Source organism: Coregonus clupeaformis, chromosome 24, assembly GCF_020615455.1.
Source record: "Coregonus clupeaformis isolate EN_2021a chromosome 24, ASM2061545v1, whole genome shotgun sequence".
Classification (NCBI taxonomy): domain Eukaryota; kingdom Metazoa; phylum Chordata; class Actinopteri; order Salmoniformes; family Salmonidae; genus Coregonus; species Coregonus clupeaformis.
In genome coordinates, this window is record NC_059215.1 from 56,345,830 (window position 1) to 56,366,494 (window position 20,665).

Genomic DNA, 20,665 nt, shown 5'->3' on the forward strand with positions numbered 1-20,665 from the left:
TTTCCACCAGCATCTTCACAAGGTCCTTTGCTGTTGTTCTGGGATTGATTTGCACTTTTCGTACCAAAGTATGTTCATCTCTAGGAGACAGAACGAGTCTCCTTCCTGAGCGGTATGATGGCTGTGTGGTCCCATGGTGTTTATACTTGCGTACTATTGTTTGTACAGATGAATGTGGTACCTTCAGGCATTTGGAAATTGCTCCCAAGGATGAACCAGACTTGTGGAGGTCTACAATTTTCTTTCTGAGGTCTTGGCTGATTTCTTTTGATTTTCCCATGATGTCAAGCAAAGAGTCACTGAGTTTGAAGGTAGGCCTTGAAATACATCCACAGGTACACCTCCAATTGACTCAAATGATGTCAATTAGCCTATCAGAAGCTTCTAAAGCCATGATATCATTTTCTGGAATTTTCCAAGCTGTTTAAAGGCACAGTCAACTTAGTGTATGTAAACTTCTGACCCACTGGAATTGTGATACAGTGAAATAATCTGTCTGTAAACAATTGTTGGAAAAATTACTTGTGTCATGCACAAAGTAGATGTCCTAACTGACTTGCCAAAACGATAGTTTGTTAACAAGAAATTTGTGGAGTGGTTGAAAAATGAGTTTTAATGACTTCCGACTTCAACTGTACATTGATTGATTGATTAATCTTATTCTACATTTTTCTAAACTAATCCAATCAGTTTGTTGGATTTATTGGACCCGTTACTGAAAAGGTTGTTCCAGTTTCAATGATTTAGGTAGTCTCCTCACAATGTTTATAACCCTGACAGTCATTCTGAACGCAGGTTGCGGGTGAATAAAATATCCAACTGTTGGATGTTCAACTCCGGCTGGATTCCAAAAGGAATTACACATCATTTTGCAAGCCAGCATAATGTGACTTGCAGGCCTGATGTGGCCTGTAAACTATTGATGGGGAAACAAGGCTCCTAAAGCATTGAGGTTTTCCAGACAATTGTGTCGAAGCTTCATTTCGGCGAACAACCACTTGATTGGTTGAAAGGCTACCATGCGCACGCTCAACAGCGTGTGGGACATCATCTCTAATAATTTGGCTGCTCTAAATTATTTTGTTCAGCGGGTGCCACTAGTGTACACTGTGTTGATCAAAGCCTCACATAATTAGACTATTTTCGACACAATTGCCTGGAAAGCCCCAACGCTTCAAGAAGCTTCATTTCCCAATCACAACTAGCTAGGTCTTCAGCCAGCATGGAACAAAAGGGAGGGGAAGGGTCATTCAAAACTGTAATGTCAACACATTCATCAGTGCTGCTGTGAACCGTATCGTAAGAGACATGCCAAACAGGAGATGTATAAAAATAATTGACATCATTGATGCAATTTCAATGTTGTTTGAGTTGCTTTGTGTATCACCAAATTAGCTTGAGATGATTTTACTGCAACACTGCTAACAATAACAAAGTGTAACAACGTCAGCACTAAGCACAGTGTTAATTAAACACTGAAAAGTGTGGACCGGTATAGACACTTGCCCAGTGTTAAATGTACCACTGTCAGTTTTGATTTAACACTGGATAATTTGCTGTGTAGGTGCCACTCTGCAACCCATGTTTCCAAAATCAGTGAGGATAACCCATAATACAAGTTGGCTTGATCAAATAGGCTAATTTGCTCATTTTCCCAAGAGAGGGGTTCTTCCAGTTGTGTGGCCTTTCTCGAAACCGGCTCCCCTTTGACCAGGGGTTTGGAGGTGGCTAGGAAAGGATTTGTTGGGGGGGCAGAGGTGGAGGGGCCGACAGGGGTGGTGGCTGTTTCTTGGACATCTTGGGTGGTGGGTTGGGCTGTGCCTGTGGAAAGGTCTGGGTTTAGTTCTGGGACTGGGTCTTCGTTGTTGTTGTGGAGGGGGTGGGTTTGGGATTTGGGTTAGTGGGCTGAGGGTTGGTGGCGTTGGCCCTTGCCGTGTCGGGACTGGGGAAGGTTCTGAAGAAGTGGCCACCTTTCTGGAAAACAGTCTGAGGTGGGATGGTTGTCTTTACAGATCTTACAGATGGTGGCTGTGCAGGCTGCGGCCGGATGGCCCAGTTGGCCCCAGTTCCTGCAAAGTTTGGGCATGCCATAGTAGTGGACGGAGCCCCTGTATTTCCCCAGCGTGATGGTGCTGGAGAGGTGTTGGACTCCGCCCACTCCAGTTGGTTCTGGTCTTAAGTGGACCATCCATTTTCGTGCCCTAGTCTAGACGTTTTCTTCGTCCAGGTCCCTCCTAGATGCTGACTTGAGTGTGGTGAACCTGCTTAACCAAACTTGTATGTCATTGTCCTGGATGCATTCATTGTGACGCTGTACTGTAACTATGTTGGATTCTGTGTCAGAAAGTGGGTATGCTCAGAGTCTGTTAAACAGGATATCTTTATCTTTGCTATTTCTGTATTTTAACCAAAACTGTTCTAGTAACTGGGGGGGTCTTGAAACTGACTTTAAATGATTCCTGTGGCCCTGGGTGTTTCACAGGCAGTTCAGGTCAGATGGCACGAACCCATACCTCTCTGGAGAACTGCCCTGCTGAATTCCAGGCGGGTCATGGAAAGGCAGGGGAGGAGGGCTGCAGGCCAAGGATAGAGGGAGTAAAAGGCCCTGCATGGCCAATCCGACATCTGCAGTGGCTGTACAGCATTTACTGCGATACGGCCTCTGTAGAAGTCAGGGCATTTATACGTCTTGTGCTTCGTGGAGCAGAGCATAGCTGTTGTGAAGGAAGTTTTCAAGGAAGTGAGTTTGTGTTTATACATGACCTCCCGCACCCACCTACCGTCAACCAATTATGTCACTGTGGAGCTATACGGTGCCCTCCACATTGTTACAAAAATTGGGAGGCGCACAGCATCGCTGTATGGAGCTCGATTTGGCCTCTGCAAGCCTATGGAGGCTCCGCAATTCCAAATCAAATCAAATTTGATTGGCCACATGCGCCGAATACAACAGGTGCAGACATTACAGTGAAATGCTTACTTACAGCCCTTAACCAACAGTGCATTTATTTTTAATAAAAAGTAGAATAAAACAAAAAGGTGTTGAGAAAAAAAGAGCAGAAGTAAAATAAAATAATAGTAGGGAGGCTATATATACAGGGGGGTACCGGTGCAGAGTCAATGTGCGGGGGCACCGGCTAGTTGAGGTAGTTGAAGTAATATGTACATGTGGGTAGAGTTAAAGTGACTATGCATAAATAATTAACAGAGTAGCAGCAGCGTAAAAAGATGGGGTGGGGGGGGGGGGGCAGTGCAAATAGTCCGATTAGCCATGATTAGCTGTTTAGGAGTCTTATGGACCTAGACTTGGCACTCCGGTACCACTTGCCGTGCGGTAGCAGAGAGAACAGTCTATGACTAGGGTGGCTGGAGTCTTTGACAATTTTGAGGGCCTTCCTCTGACAATTGCATCACACCCTCCGTACGGAGCCTCCAGACAGCATTGCCGGATCAAACATAAATTAGCTATAAGGCTCGCCTCTAGGCCTGCAGTCTCTCATCTCCTCCTCAGGCAGCTGGTCTGGTGCTGGTTCTGAATGCTTGGGGGGGGCCATCGACTGGGGAGTCAGGTTGGGCCGCGCACGGTCAAGCCACTGTTGCCCTTCCATCTTCCCCAGTCATTCCGGCAATTCCAGCCTTGTCCGCTGGACCAGAGAGACAACGCCAGCTGCGGTCAAGCCACTGTTACCGTTACTGCCTGCTGGTCCATCCAAAGAAAGGGATAATAGTGCGAGAGAGGGTAGAAATACAGACACAACCCCAGAAAATCTCCACCACGCAGAATTGTGCGCAATGAAAATAAACCGGGGTCATACATAGGGTACCACCACAGTGACAAAGCCATTTGTTCCTTGTAAGTGATATTAATGGACCACTACCATAGACCCCTTAAACTGGTACAACACTTCCACTCACGGGTGGCCAAAAATAACTAACTGAAAGCCACGCCCCCAGTAAGCCATGCCTCCAATATAATTTCCCAGCATTGAGTTAAATGCGGAAGACACATTTTGGTTGAATGCATTCAGTTGTGCAACTGACTAGATATCCCCTTTCTCTTTCATTTTCGAGTGAATTGTAGAGTTACCACCCATGACTGTATTTGTTAGTGACAAAGACATTGTTGTTGAATTCATTCATTTTCAAATCCTGTGGCCACCAAGTGAATTCCTAGATGAACAATGTCATTAAAATTAAACTTAAGACAATAAATTACATCTCACAGGGCCCTATTTTGCCTATTGTAACCCTAGTACAGTGGCCTGACGCTCACGGTTTACAGGCCACATCATGCCTGCAAGTAGAGTTGCAAAATTCTAGTAACTTTTGCAAAATGACCAGATTTTTCCAGAAATCCTGGTTGAAGGATTCAGGATTTCCTGATAATTCCCTCCTGTTTTGAGGTATCTTCCAACCGGGATTTCTGGAAAACCTGGGAAAGCTAACCGAATTTTGCAACCCTACCTGCAGGTAGTGATGGGGAAATGAAGCTTACTGAAGCATCGAGCAATTCCAGCCAATTGTGTCGAAAATAGGTTAATTACGCAAGGCTTTGATCAACATGTTGTACACTAGTGGCACCTTCTGGTCAAAATAATTTAGAACAGACAAATTATTATAGATGACATCGTACACGCTGTAGCGCGTGCGCAGGGTAGCCTTTTGTCTTCTACCAACTCAATCTGGTGGTTGTTCGACAAAACAAAGCTTCAGACATCATTCATCATATGCTTCTAAGAAAGTGATACAAGCATCGGCTCACTGCTTTGAAGCAAACTGCTTTGAAGCAAACTACTTAGCGATTTCAACGCATGCCTCGGAGCTCCGGTATCAAACATAACATCACTACCTGCAAGTCACATTATGCTGGTTTGCATAAGGTGACTTACTTCCTGGTCTCATTCTTGCTGGCATCAAAATAAAAAAAAGATTAATAGGAGACCGAATGCGATCGGACCACCATAGAATTGGCCTCCATATAACTCTTACAGAATTTCCACGTGGACTGGGATATTGGAAATTGAATCAAAGCCTACTGGATGACAATTTGTTATTAACTAAGACAGAATAATTCATAATTGACTTTTTTCTGCACAACATAGGTACAGCAGATCCCCTTATTGTATGGGACACTTTTAAATGTACTTTTAGAGGCCATTCAATACAATACTCATCATTAAAATAAGTGTAATTTATTACAAAAATAAAGCGAATTGGATGGAAATTTGTGAAAAATGCACTACATTTTTCTTGAATCTTCAACATAGAAATGCTACCAAAAAGAATTTACAGAAACTCGTTACAAATGATGGAGTCATTGTGGTAAGTTCATTTATATCTTTTGAGATGTGAATACCAAGTATGTCTACTTCACCATCCGGCCATTTTATTGGTAAACTACAAGGTAGTGTAAACACTTTGTCTTTTAACGATCCAATACAAGCATTTCGCTACACCCGCAATAACATCTGCGAAACACGTGTATGTGACAAATAACATTTTGATTTGATTTGATGTCACATATGCAGCTATCGAAAATATATGTGAACGTCTGCTCAATCCAAACTTATAATCAACTTATTGCAGCATTACCACGAAAATGGAGGAGGCAAGGGAAAGAGGGAGAAGCTCTGGAACTTGTTTGTCTGCCATATATTAAAGATACAAATTGGCTGAAAGGAATTGGCATAAATAGACAAATATACCAGTTTCATTTGAGGACAAAAAATGTTGACAGCTGCACCATACAGGTTGCAAAATAAATGGGAAGAGATTTTTGATGTACCGATTCCATGGCACATGGTTTATGAACTGATACAAATAACAACACTTGATTCAACACTTAGAGTTTTTCAATTAAAATTGTAAAACAAAATTCTTGCCACCAACAGAATGCTATATATATATATATATATATATACACAGTTGAAGTCGGAAGTTTACATACACCTTAGTAAAATACATTTAAACTCAGTTTTTCACAATTCCTGACATTTAATCCTGGTAAAAATTCCCTGTCTTAGGTCAGGTAGGATCACAACTTTATTTAAAGAATGTGAAATGTCAGAATAATAGTAGAGAGAATGATTTCTTTCATCTTTTATTTATTTCATCACATTCCCAGTGGGTCAGAAGTTTACATACACTCAATTAGTATTTGGTAGCATTGCCTTTAAATTGTTTAACTTGGTTCAAACGTTTCGGGTAGCCTTCCACAAGCTTCCCACAATAAGTTGGGTGAATGTTGGCCCATTCCTCCTGACCGAGCTGGTGTAACATAGTAAGGTTTGTAGGCCTCCTTGCTCGCACACACTTTTTCTATAGGGTTGAGGTCATGGCTTTGTGATGGCTACTCCAATACCTTCACTTTGATGTCCTTAAGCCATTTTGCCACAACTTTGGAAGTATGCTTGGGGTCATTGTCCATTTGGAAGACCCATTTGCAACCAAGCTTTAACTTCCTGACTGATGTCTTGAGATGTTGCTTCAATATGTCCACATATTTTTCCTTCCTCATGATGCCATTTATTTTGTGAAGTGCACCAGTCCCTCCTGCAGCAAAGCACCCCCACAGCATGATGCTGCCACCCCCGTGCTTCACGGTTGGGATGGTGTTCTTCGGCTTGAAAGATACCCCCTTTTTCCTCTGAACATAACGATGGTCATTATGGCCAAACAGTTCTATTTTTGTTTCATCAGACCAGAGGACATTTCTCAAAAAAGTATTATCTTTGTCCCCATGTGCAGTTGCAAACCATAGTCTGGCTATTTTATGGCGGTTTTGGAGCAGTGGCTTCTTCCTTGCTGAGCGGCCTTTCAGGTTATGTCGATATAGGACTTGTTTTAATGTGGATATAGATACTTTTGTACCTGTTTCCTCCAGCATCTTCACAAGGTCCTTTGCTGTTGTTCTGGGATTGATTTGCACTTTTCGCCCCAAAGTACATTCATCTCTAGGAGACAGAACGTGTCTCCTTCCTGAGTGGTATGACGGCTGCGTAGTCCCATGGTGTTTATACTTGCATACTATTGTTTGTACAGATGAACATGGTACCTTCAGGCGTTTGGAAATTGCTCCCAAGGATGAACCAGACTTGTGGAGGTCTACAATTTATTTTCTGAGGTCTTGGCTGATTTCTTTTGATTTTCCCATGATGTCAAGCAAAGAGGCACTGAGTTTGAAGGTAGGCCTTGAAATACATCCACAGGTACACCTCCAATTGACTCAAATGATGTCAATTAGCCTATCAGAAGCTTCTAAAGCCATGACATCATTTTCTGGAATTTTACAAGCTGTTTAAATGCACAGTCAATTTAGTGGAATTGTGATACAGTGAATTATAAGTAAAATAATCTGTCTGTAAACAATTGCTGGAAAAATTACTTGTGTCATGCACAAAGTAGATGTCCTAACCGACTTGACAAAACTATAGTTTGTTAACAAGAAATTTGTGGAGTGGTTGAAAAATGAGTTTTAATGACTCCAACCTAAGTGTATGTAAACTTCCGACTTCAACTGTATGTTTGTATATATATATATATATATATATATATATATATATATATATATATATATATATATATATATGCAAGAGAAAAAAACATATGGGGGATTGGAAGTGATGCAGACAATTACATTGATGGAAGTTACAATCTATCTGAAATATTAAAGCTGATCTACCCCATAAATAAATAAATAAATAATAATAATCCTGTTCATGATGTGAAATTTGTACACTTAAATGTGTATTTTCCCTCAATATGTTTACACGTTAGATATGCTAATATCAATTTAATAAAATTATTTAAATATTATAACAAAGTGGTAACTCTCCCAACATTGGGACATGAGGAACTCATGCTCTTGGATAAGCCTTACAAAAGTGTCCGTTCTCAACTTACAGGTAACAATACAACAGAACAGATGAACAGGAATGACATTTACTGTCACATGTGGCCAGAAAATTACTAGCTGAAAGCCATGCCCCTACTAAGCCACGACTCCAGTCTTCTGCTCTGACACGGTGGTTAATAGCTGAAAACCCAGCATCAATAACCCAACAACCCAACTGAGCGACTCAACTGGCTGGGTCAAAATAACCCAGTTTATGTTCGGTCCAATATTTATCAAAATGTGGTTGTTTTTAACCCAGCATTTTTTTTAGCGTTTGCGATCTGGCTAATGTGTTTTGAGTTTCCACTTACTCAAGTGGTGAATTAGCCCCAAATAAATTAGCCTATGATATAGTGCACATAAAGATACAAGCAAATGAATCTATATTGAACAAAAGAAAATACAAATCTTCAGACCTATTGCAGTAAAATATAACAAAAATAGCCTAATTTTCAACCCAAAATGCATGACAATCACTGGATTAGGTTGCACATTGAAATATTTTGAAAAAAAAAACCATATATTTTATTGAATACCATTTCAGTAGTCTAATACACATTTTAATAAAGCACTGTGAATTACTTTATAAGATGCTACTAATCTTTTCTATGGCGAGGAGAAGAAAAATGGTGCGACCAATTCATGGGCTGGTGGCACTAATGCCACCAGGGGAAATGTTAGTCTGGAGCCCTATTTTAGTGCTAAGCATGCAACAGTTGTCTGATAGAGAGATATTAATTGAATAGAGAATACCAGATGGGAGTGGGAGAAGTAAAGAGATAGAGGGAGGAAGAGAGAGAAGAGGAGGATGAGGATGAGTGTATATAATTGCTGTAAACTGCTCTTATCCCACTGTCTAAAGAGAAAGGGGGAGATGGAGAGGTGGGGGGAGGGATAGAGGAGGCAGGGGCCATTACGTAACGTGGCAGAGGAAAGCCAGGATGGGTGGAGGAAAGATGGGGGAGGCTGAGGGTTACTATTAGTAGGGGAGTTGGAGGGGACAGCAGGCTATTGGGACAGGACAGGGCAGGGCAGGTAGAGGGAGAGAGAGAAATAGACTGCTGATAGCAGACACAGACCAAAGGCCGGTGGCCTGCTGTACATCCACATTTCAGAGGAGTAACCCTTCTGTCCCTCTACAGAGAACTGGACCAATATCAAAACACACGTGTGACAAATATCTGTGTCCACATGATGTGTGGGTGGGTGGGTGTGTGTGGGAAGGGAGAGGAGAGGAGAGGTGGGTGCAAACTGGAGATGGAACATATGTTTTAAAAATTAATTAATAAAAGGCTCTGCCCAGGGGAAGGTTTGTCTCAACCGTGGCAATGTTATTGTGCGTGTATGTGTGTATTCTCTATGGAAAAGAAGATGTTGTTCAACCCCCTTCCTCACCCAGCCAAGGTCACAATAGATTTCATGTCAGTCTGAGCAAGAGGCTATGGCACTGCCAAGTGAGTATAGACACAAACATCGAATACAGTATTTTCCCCCTGTCTTCCCATAATTGACAGAGTTACATGTTAAATAATAATAATAATATGCCATTTAGCAGACGCTTTTATCCAAAGCGACTTACAGTCATGTGTGCATACATTTTTACGTATGGGTGGTCCCGGGGATCGAACCCACTACTCTGGCGTTACAAGCGCCATGCTCTACCAATTGAGCTACAGAGGACCCTCATTGTGGATCGGACGAAATGACAGAGGCACAGATGAATGGATGGGAGGATGGATAGATGGATGCTATTTATAAAGCCTATTTATCTCAGTGTGATTGTGATTATGGAGCATCATTGACTTACTGTCCAGTGTCCATGTAAACCCACTGTCTCTCTGTGGTGGTAACTTCCTTATAAATAGGCCAAAGAAAGGCTAAGTTACTAAATCAACATTCTGGTGAACTTCTGGTAATAGCCCCTTGGTTTCCTGTATGATACACACACATGTGTACACGCACATGCACGTATACATACACAAACACAAACAGACACACACTCTTGTTTAGGCTGGTGAGATACTCTTCCCATTCTCGCTCTCTCCCATCTGTCTTTCCTTCTCTCGTCCTGTAATTGGCAGGCAGTGTGACACATATCTGCTTCCTGGAAAACAGAACTGTCTACTAGCTCCAATCTGCTCCAGGTCTCTCTCACACACACACACACACACACACACACACACACACACACACACACACACACACTTTATTTTAGTGGATGTGAATAGAATCATGGTTACTTTTAGTAGATGTCTTAAATTAACCTCAGTTAATTTGGAACTCATAAAAATCGAAATTAGAATGTCTGCCTTGTTGACAATCTACATTTAAATTGCTCCGTCCTAATCCACAAGTGACAATGTTTCAATCCCAGTTGAATGTTCATCAGATTAAACAGATTATATACAAACTAACCTAAATACATACAGTACATTTCTGCTAGTACATGATGGACCATTTTCAACTCAGTAGTTTTATATGTGTGTATATGAATGTGATTGTATGTGTGACCTTGTGAATGTGTGTTTGTGAGTGTGTTTATTATCTGTGTGGGTTGGTTTTATAAGTAGCTAGGCTGCTAGTCATGTGTAGGCCATCTGTCTTTTCTCTTCTCTTGTGTAAACATTGATATAAAGTTATCTGATGAACAACAGTAGGTTGCCCATAGAGGGAGGTGCACTCAAGGGTAAAGTCGCACGCACGGACGTACACACAGACACTATTGATGAAGCTCTGTTTCAGCACTGTGACTAGAGATCCCTGTCGGGGAATGTGGAGGAGCGGAAAACGATCAATGTCAGGAAATCAGGAGGGGAGGGGAGTGTCTTCACAACGGGATCTTGTGTGTGTGTGTGTGTGTGTGTGTGTGTGTGTACACATTTTACTATACTTGTGAGTACCAAAAGTCCTTTCAGGAATAGTAAACCAACAAAAATTCAGAGAAGTGAGGACATTTTGACGGTCCTCACTTGTAAAAAGGCTATTTTAAATTTAGGGATTAGGTTTAGGGTTAGGGTTAGAATTAGGGCTAAGGTTAGGAGTTAGGCTTAGGTTTAGTTTTAGGGGTCAAGGTTAGGGTTAAGGTTAGGATTAGGTTTAGGGTTAGGGAAAATAGGATTTTTGGAATCAATTGTTGGTCCCAAAAAAGTATAGGAAGACATAGCTGTGTGTGTGTGTGTCTGCAGAATAAAATGGGTCTGATCTGTTTATCTCTATCCAAGTGTGTGTGTGGGAAGGACAAACACACATTGTGCTGACAACTGCCCACTTTGCATTCTCTAAACCCCTCTTTAGTCTGTGGGTATTATGTCTCATACTGGCAGTGGACGGGGCCATTCCCTTTGGCAAGGATACACACATACACACACACAGATCTTAGACTTGGTTAAACATCAGGTCTGTCTGAGCAAGTGAAAACAGCGATGTGTAAAGTCTCTGTTGCCCTCTACCCTTCTCTCTGTTGTTGTTTTGGTCTGTGTGTTATAAAGAGAGATTGCTTCACATTTGATGCATTACTTTCAGATCTGTCTGCATCCCATCCAGATCTGTCTGCATCCTAGTCCTAACCTTAACCCTAACCTTAACCCCTAACACTAAACCTAATCCTAACCCTAAACCTAACCCTTAACCCTAATTCTAACCCTAAACCTCTAAGCCTAAAATAGCCTTTTCACATGTGAGGACCGGCAAAATGTCCTCACTTCTCAGAATTTTAGTTGGTTTACTATTCTTGTGAGGACTTCTTGTACTCACAAGTATCGTAAAACATGTACACACACACACACACACACACACACACAAACAACATATTTTGAGATGTTAGACTTGGTTAAACATGAGGTTTGTCTGAGCAAGTGAAAACAGCGATGTGTAAAGTCTCTGTTGCCCTCTACTCTTCTCTCTTGTTGTTGTTTTGGTCTGTGTGTTATAAAGAGAGATTGCTTCACATTTGATGCATTACTTTCAGATCTGTCTGCATCCCATCCAGCATTGTTTCTCTCTCATGTTTGGAAGTCGACCCAGTTAGAAGAGAAACGCAGGAGAAGTTTTGGTTGTGTGTTTACTTAAGGCAGACATTTTGGTGGCGTGCGTGTGCGTGTGTGGTGGAGCTTTGCCAGGGCTTACGGCTTGGCTGAGAGCGCTCCTCAAACCAGTTTACTCTGGTTGTGTAGTGGAGCAGTCTGGAGGTGGGAGGAGGACCTCTTAAAGCTGCAGACCAGACCGTTTGTTTTTTCGTATTATTATTGTGAGTTTGTGTTCACACTTAATTTCATTTGTGTGTGGTGAATAGGTGTGTGGATTTTTGCGTCACCGTTTCCTTGTGTGACAGAACTTTTTATGTTTGAGATTTTGTATAAATGTGTATGTGTGTGTGTGTGTTCCTTGGCTCTGTTTTAAACAGTTTGGCGAACTCTAAGCCTTGAGGGAAAGGAGAAAGAAAAGAGAGCAGATTGGATCTTGGTCTTTCCAACACAATGACACAGATTACTGCAGGCTCTCTATGTTTGTTAATAGATTACCCTCTATTAAAGACTACCCTGTTCGGTGTGTGTGTGTGCGTGAGTGTAGATATCTCTGTGCCAGTCTAAATACAAGGTTGAGCTGACGGCTCAGCAAGGGGTGAGCTGGGCACAGGGAGGTTATAACAACATGCGGCCCTCCATGGAAGGAGTTTGACACCCCTGCTATAAAACATATATTGGGGTTAGAGTTGCACAAGACTAGTTCTCTCTCTCTCTCTCTCTCTCTCTCTCTCTCTCTCTCTCTCTCTCTCTCTCTCTCTCTCTCTCTCTCTCTCTCTCTCTCTGTCTCTCTCTGTCTCTCTCTCCCCCTCTCCCCCTCCCTCTCTCCCTCTCCCTCCCCACCTCCTACTCTAAAGCAGATGTAGGGTAATATATGGGAGAGGCTATATAGAAACTTCTGGTGCCCAAATCGATTAAGAATTGCCTGCAGCTGAGAGTCGAGTTGAGACTAACAGATTCGGTTCAGTCAGTCTTCCTGATGAGCCCTTCCCGGCTAGTTTATGCTGGCATAAACAGCATGTAGCTAGTTAAAGATATGTTTATTTTGATGGGTGAGGGAGAAATAACTTGTAATATTGGTCACCATCAGGATGTCAACGTGACATGCTGTGACGATGCAAGCTCTCTACTGCTCTCTCGTCATGTCGAACCACCGTTCTCCATTCCCCACACTTACAAATATACTGGGTTAAAAACAACCCAATTTGGGTAAATATTGGACAGAACACATGTTGGGTTATTTTGACCCAGCCAGTTGGGTCACAAACAACCCATTGTTTTCTTTAAATTGGGTTGTTGATACTGGGTTATTGAGCTATGATCCACCGGGTCAGATCAGAATGTAAAATGTAAAATGTAAATGTAATCAGAAGACTGAAGGCGTGGCTTAGTAGGGCCGTGGCTTTCAGCTAATTATTTTTGGCCAGCTGTGAGAGTAAATGTCATTCCGGTTAATCTGTTCTGTTGTATTGTCAACACATGTTAAAGGTTCATGAACAGTCAAAATCATGTTTTTCATGACATTTGGTGATATTTGGATCGAACCAGATCAAAGGATGAAAAATTATTGTTGCTTCCACATTGATAAAGTTTTGTCATAAAGTTACTGGTCCCCTCCCTTGTGTCAAAGATTTTGATTCCGGAAGTGGGATTATTAAGGGGGATAGGGTGACTTCAACCTAACGCTCTCATTTTAATACACCAATGGTAACATGATATTCTCTTACCTAATTTAAATAAGTACCACCTTCTAATATCGGAGAAGGTGTGTTTGCAGAAGGGCGTGGTTTATAGAGCTAGATAGCTACTCTACTGGTCCCACATTTTTACTGTAGGGTGTCAGCAAATATAATGAAAGTTTACCCTATTAATCTATGGCAAAGATACTTATATGTTTCCCCTTTCATCTGTGTCTGGTGTTAGCTAATTAGTGGCTAGCTAGGTCTTCAGCTAGCATGGCACAAAAGGGGGGGAAAGGTCATTCAAAACTGTGACGCAGTTGTCATGTCAACACATCTGTCAGTGCTGCTGTGAACCGTATCGTAAGAGACATTCCAAACAGGAGATGTATAAAACAGTTTTGACATCATTGATGCAATTTCAATGTTTGCGTTGCTTTGTGTATCACCAAATTAGCTTGAGATGATTTTACTGCTCACTGTATCCAAGTTGCTTGACATAGGCTGTTCAAAGAGCTGTCAGTCAAGGTGAGCTCATGAATATAAGATCCCAGCCCACGCAGCCTGTCTTTTCAAACTTCCTTGTAGTTAGCCATGAGAGAAAAAGTATTTATATCCAAAATAAATATTATGGGTCATATTGTAGTCAGTCAAAAGGCTATTTTACATGGGAATCAGAATGACTGTTTGAGACCTTTTAAGGTTGAGCACTGCCACTTTTGTAGCTTTAGTAAGGTTAACACAAGAGTAAAAGTTCCTTAAAGCTATGTTGCCAATATCAGGACAGGGTGAAGCACATTTATTGTGGTGATTTTTACTGAAAATGTACAACTATGGCATTAACGTCTACATTTTAGTTTAACGTCTGCAATTACTCAAACTGAATGATTCCGAACTCTCTCAAAGTGCCAACTTTAGCAAACAGGTTTCAAACTCTTGTGGGAGTTTCCAGCCACAAGCATAAACTACACTCAAATAAATGCTGGGTTGTTTGGTTGACCAAACTGCTGGGTTGCAGGCACTTAGTTGGGTTGTTTTCTTTAAAAGCTGCTGTTGTTATTGATGCATGGTACTGGGTTATTGAGATATGACCCAGCTGGTCAGTTCAGAAGACTGGAGGCATAGTTTAGTAGGTGAATGGCTTTCAGATAGTTATTTTTAGCCACCCATAGTAAATGTAATTCCTGTTAATCTATTCTGTTGTTTAGGTATCACATGTTAAGGTCAAACATTTACATTTTTGTAGCTTCAATGAGGCTTACAGAAGTGCCCTAAAAGCCTATGTGAATCCCATTGTTGGGATACATTAAGGTGGTATACCTTACCATAATACAGTGCATTCGGAAAGTGTTCAGATCCTTTGACTTTTCCACATTTTGTTACGTTACAGCCTTATTCTAAAAATAAATAAATAAATATTTCTTTTTTTTTCATCAATACCCCATAATGACAAAGCAAAAACAGGTTTTTAGATTTTTTTGCAAATTTATACAAACCCCCTCCCCCCCTTAAATATGACATTTACGTAAGTATTCAGACCCTTTACTCAGTACAGCTATTTTCAGGTCTCTACAGAGATGTTCGATCGGGTTCAGGTCCGGGCTTTGGCTGGGCCACTCAATGACATTCAGAGACTTGTCGCAAAGTAACTCCTGCGTTGTCTTGGCTGTGTGCTTAGGGTCGTTGTCCTGTTGGAAGGTGAACCTTCGCCCCAGTCTGAGGTCCGGAGTACTCTGGAGCAGATTTTCATCAAGGATCTCTCTGTACTTTGCTCAGTTCTACTTTCCCTTGATCCTGACTAGTCTCCCTGTCCCTGCCGCTGAAAAACATCCCCACAGCATAATAATATAATAATATGCCATTTAGCAGACGCTTTTATCCAAAGCGACTTACAGTCATGCGTGCATACATTTTTTGTGTATGGGTGGTCCCGGGGATCGAACCCACAACCTTGGCGTTACAAGCGCCGTGCTCTACCAGCTGAGCTACAGAGGACCAGCATGATGCTGCCACCACCATGCTTCACCGTAGGGATGGTGCCAGGTTTCCTCCAGACGTGACGCTTGGTATTCAGGCCAAAGAGTTCAATCTGGGTTCAACAGACCAGAGAATCTTGTTTCTCATGGTCTGAGAGTCCTTTAGGTGCCTTTTGGCAAGTGGGCTGTAATGTGCATTTTACTAAGGAGTGGCTTCTCTACCATAAAGGCCTGATTGGTGGAGTGCTGCAGAGATGGTTGTACTTCTGGAAGGTTATCCCGTCTCCACAGAAGAACTCTGGAGCTCTGTCAGAGTGACCATCAGGTTTTTGGTCACCTCCCTGACCAAGGCTCTTCTCCCTCAATTGCTCAGTTTGGCCGGGCTGCCAGCTCTAGGAAGAGTATTGGTTGTTCCAAAGTTCTTCCATTTAAGAATGATGGAGGCCACTGTGTTCTTGCGGACCTTCAATGCTGCAGAAATGTTTTGGTACCCTTCCCCAGATCTGTGCCTCGACACAATCCTGTCTCGGGGCTCTACGGACAATTCCTTCGACCTCATGGCTTGTTTTTTACTCTGACATGCACTGTCATTTGTGGGGCCTTATATAGAGTTGAAGTCGGAAGTTTACATACACTTAGGTTGGAGTCATTAAAACTCATTTTTCAACCACTCCACAAATTTCTTGTTAACAAACTATAGTTTTGGAAAGTCGGTGTGCATGTGCATGACACAAGTAAATTTTCCAGCAATTGTTTACAGACAGATTATTTCACTTATAATTCACTGTATCACAATTCCAGTGGGTCAGAAGTTTACATACACTAAGTTGACTGTGCCTTTAAAACAGCTTGGAAAATTCCAGAAAATGATGTCATGGCTTTAGAAGCTTCTGATAGGCTAATTGACATAATTTGAGTCAATTGGAGGTATACCTGTGGATGTATTTCAAGGCCTACCTTCAAACTCAGTGCCTCTTTGCATGACATCATGGGAAAATTAAAAGAATCAGCCAAGACCTCAGAAAATTAATTGTAGACCTCCACAAGTCTGGTTCATCCTTGGGAGCAATTTCCAAACGCCTGAAGGTACCACATTCATCTGTACAAACAATAGTACGCAAGTATAAACACCATGGGACCACGCAGCCGTCATACCGCTCAGGAAGGAGACGCGTTCTGTCTCCTAGAGATGAACGTACTTTGGTGCGAAAAGTGCAAATAAATCCCAGAACAACAGCAAAGGACCTTGTGAAGATGCTGGAGGAAACAGGTACAAAAGTATCTATATCCACAGTAAAACGAGTCCTATATCGACGTAACCTGAAAGGCCGCTCAGCAAGGAAGAAGCCACTGCTCCAAAACCGCCATAAAAAAGCCAGACTACGGTTTGCATCTGTACATGGGGACAAAGATCTTACTTTTTGGAGAAATGTCCTCTGGTCTGATTAAACAAAAATAGAACTGTTTGGCCATAATGACCATCGTTATGTTCGGAGGAAAAAGGCGGTAGCTTGCAAGCCGAAGAACACCATCCCAACCGTGAAGCACGGGGGTGGCAGCGTCATGCTGTGGGGGTGCTTTGCTGCAGGAGGGACTGATGCACTTCACAAAATAGATGGCATCATGAGGAAGGGAAATGATGTGGACATATTGAAGCAACATCAGTCAGGAAGTTAGAGCTTGGTCGCAAATGGGTCTTCCAAATGGACAATGACCCCAAGCATACTTCCAAAGTTGTGGCAAAATGGCTTAAGGACAACAAAGTAAAGGTATTGGAGTGGCCATCACAAAGCCCTGACCTCAATCCTATAGAAGATTTGTGGGCAGAACTGAAAAAGCGTGTGCGAGCAAGGAGGCCTACAAACTTGACTCAGTTACACGAGCTCTGTCAGGAGGAATGGGCCAAAATTCACCCAACTTATTGTGGGAAGCTTGTGGAAACGTTTGAACCAAGTTAAACAATTTAAAGGCAATGCTACCAAATACTAATTGAGTGTATGTAAACTTCTGACCCACTGGGAATGTGATGAAAGAAATAAAAGCTGAAATAAATCATTCTCTCTACTATTATTCTGACATTTCACATTCTTAAAATAAAGTAGTGATCCTAACTGACCTAAAACAGGGATTTTTTACTAGGATTAAATGTCAGGAATTGTCAAAAACTAAGTTTAAATGTAATTTGCTAAGGTGTATGTAAACTTCCGACTTCAACTGTAGGCAGGTGTGTGCCTTTCCAAATCATGTCCAATCAATTTAATTTACCACAGGTGGACTCCAATCAAGTTGTAGAAACATCTCAAGGATGATCAATGGAGACAGGATGCACCTAAGCTCAATTTAGAGTCTCGTAGCAAAGGGTCTGAATGCTTATTTAAGTAAGGTATTTTTTGTTTATTTTTTTATACATTTGATTGAAACCTGTTTTTGCTTTGTGTGTAGATTGATGAGGATTTTTTTTTATTTAATGCGTTTTAGAATAAGGCTGTAACTTAACAAAGTGGAAAAAGTCAAGGGGTCTGAATACTTTCCGAATGCACTGTATGTAATAAATAATCGTAATATTATAGAAGATGTGTAAAAAGCTGAAACATTTATTTGCAGTATGTAAACTTAACATAATGAACAGGAATTACATTTACTCTCAGGGGTGGCCAATAAGATGTAGTTGAAAGCCATGGATCCTGGAAATAACCTAAGGATTACATTCAAAAAGATCCAGCTGCTAAATCAACCAAGCATGAGAGTAAAAAATAACCAACTGATGTTTGGGTAATCCCAACGGTCCAACTTGTTGGGTTATTCACGCAGCCCAACTGCCTGGGTCAAAATAACCCAGCCTATGTTCTGTCCAATATTTATTAAGCGCTGGGTTAACAAAAAACCCAAATTGGGTTGTTTTAACCCATAATTTGTTTAATTTTAGATAACTGGAAAGGGCTCATCAGGACGACTGAATGAACTGACTGAACTGAAATCTGTTCGTCCTGACTCTCATCTGCACGCAATATGTCATCGATTTGTGCACCAGGAGTGTCCGAGAATATATGCCTTAAACATTGTCAGCTTTCACCTATCAGAGGACCCTAATATTCACACAGGCAGCTAGAGAAACCAATAGCAATGTACCAATGAATAAATAAAACCAATACCAGTAGTCAACTAGCCGGAACCCGCCTGTGTCTTTAGCCTTTACCCACCCTGTTGGAAACACTGCTAGACTCATGTGACAGTGCTCTGTCAAAGGAGTGTTCTGGTTATCTTATCTTTATCGGAACTTTATACAAACGTCAGTCTGGTCAGCATTCTGTGCTAAGGGAGAATTTTCAGCATTCGCAGGGGATGTGACCACAGTATTTATTATTGGACTGGAATTTTCCATTACACGCTTTAACACAGTTTGTTGTTCTGTCTAAAGAAAGCATGGCTGGAATATTTCAGAGCCGGAATTGGGATAGGGTTGTTTTTTTTCCTGGTTTCCAGGTTTGGCTTTGGCAGACACATGATTGGTCGGTTTGCCTATGGCAGACTCACATGATTGGTCAGTTTGGCTGCGGCAGACTCAGTGAATGGGTGGTCTGCAATTGCAAACACAGCAATTGGCCAGTCTTCATTGGGGAAATCTCATTGTGAGGAAACTATAGTGGGCAATGGGCCATTTTACTATGCTACTATGCTTGTATTGTAGCATGACTGTTACAGGTCCGCTGATTTGATATAGAAACCTTCCACTTTCCATGCCGTAATAGCATGTTGGTTGTGTGTTCGTAATATGTCCATAGCCTGGTTGTTGTTTGTACATAGTGTGTGACCTGGCCTCTGGTGTGTGTGTTCCAGGAAACCTTCAGGTCATGCTGATAAGGAGGTAATGGCTGCTACCGTCCTGACATCACTGTCCACCTCCCCTCTGGTCCTCACCCATACCCAGACAGCCTCAGGTAAGACCACACATGCACACGCACACACAAACAGAGGTTCAGGTCTCACTAACAGTAGTGCCAGTCTCTAATTTCTACCTCTAGAGTTAATGTTTACCCCGCAACCAACCTCACCCTGCCAACAGCCTGGCATTGGACACATCGCCATGGCTGTTGTTTCCGGAGCTGCCCATTACCATGGCACTCATCGCCGTGCCAACGTTAGTAGACGGTCAGAGTCCTGACTTCTATTTTAAGCCTCGATGCAAGTGTTTTTCTTTTGCAGTTTTTTTGGCACCACCACCACTACTCCACTCATTGGAGAGTTGCTTTATTTTATTTCAGCAGGATGGTAACCTAAAACACGATGCCAAATCTATGCTGGAGTTTCTTAACAAGAAGGCAGTGAATGTTCCTAAGTGGCAGAGTTGCAGTTTTGACTTAAATCTACTTAAAAATCTATTGCCAGAACTGAAAATGGTTGTCTAACAATGATCAACAACCATTTTGAAAGAGCTTGAAGAATTGTTTAAATAATAATGGGCAAATGTTGCACAATCCAGGTGTGGAAAGCTCTTAGAGACTTAATGAGAAAGACAGCTGTAATCGCTGCCAAAGATGCTTCTACAAAATATTGACTCTGTGGTGTGAATACTTGCGTAAATTAGATATTTATGTATTTCATTTTCAATACATTTGCAAGAATTTCTAAAAACTTGTTTTCACTTTGTCATTATGGGGTATTGCGTGTAGATGGGTGAGAAAAAACAATCTATTTATCCATTTTGAATTCAGGCTGTAACACAACAAAAATGTGGTATAAGTCAAGGGGTGTGAATACTTTCTGAAGGCCCTGTATAAAGGATGTAGAAAAGATAATGGACCTATAATTTTTTTTAATAATATGATCTTTGAGAACCAACAATGACCGAAATAAAAGCTAGACAGCCAGGGAGAATTGAAAATTCCCAAAACAATTAATTTAGCAGTATAGTTAAAACACAGCATTAGCGATGGCAAAATGAATACAATTTCAGGAAATTAGCTTTAAAACTGCAAACATTTATTGCAAACATTTCTCTCAGCTCCACGGAGACATTTGACCAAGAAGGAGAGTGATGGCGCTGCATCAGATGACCTGGCCTCCACAATCACCCGACCTCAACCCAATTGAGAT

General features: G+C 41.7%; 1 protein-coding gene across 2 annotated transcripts in view; it reads left to right on the forward strand.

Moving 5' to 3' along the window:
- Positions 1-20,665, forward strand: part of LOC121538616 (zinc finger protein 704) — a 71,013-nt gene that overhangs the window by 26,265 nt on the left and 24,083 nt on the right. The window contains exons 1-2 of one of the 2 annotated variants that reach the window (XM_041846792.2): positions 19,091-19,200; positions 19,409-19,509. In XM_041846792.2, the coding sequence (XP_041702726.1) occupies positions 19,106-19,200; positions 19,409-19,509 (196 nt within the window). In that variant the 5' untranslated portion in view covers positions 19,091-19,105. Of the gene's footprint in view, positions 1-19,090; positions 19,201-19,408; positions 19,510-20,665 lie in introns of those variants that run through there. The other variant, XM_041846791.2, reaches the window with a different exon arrangement.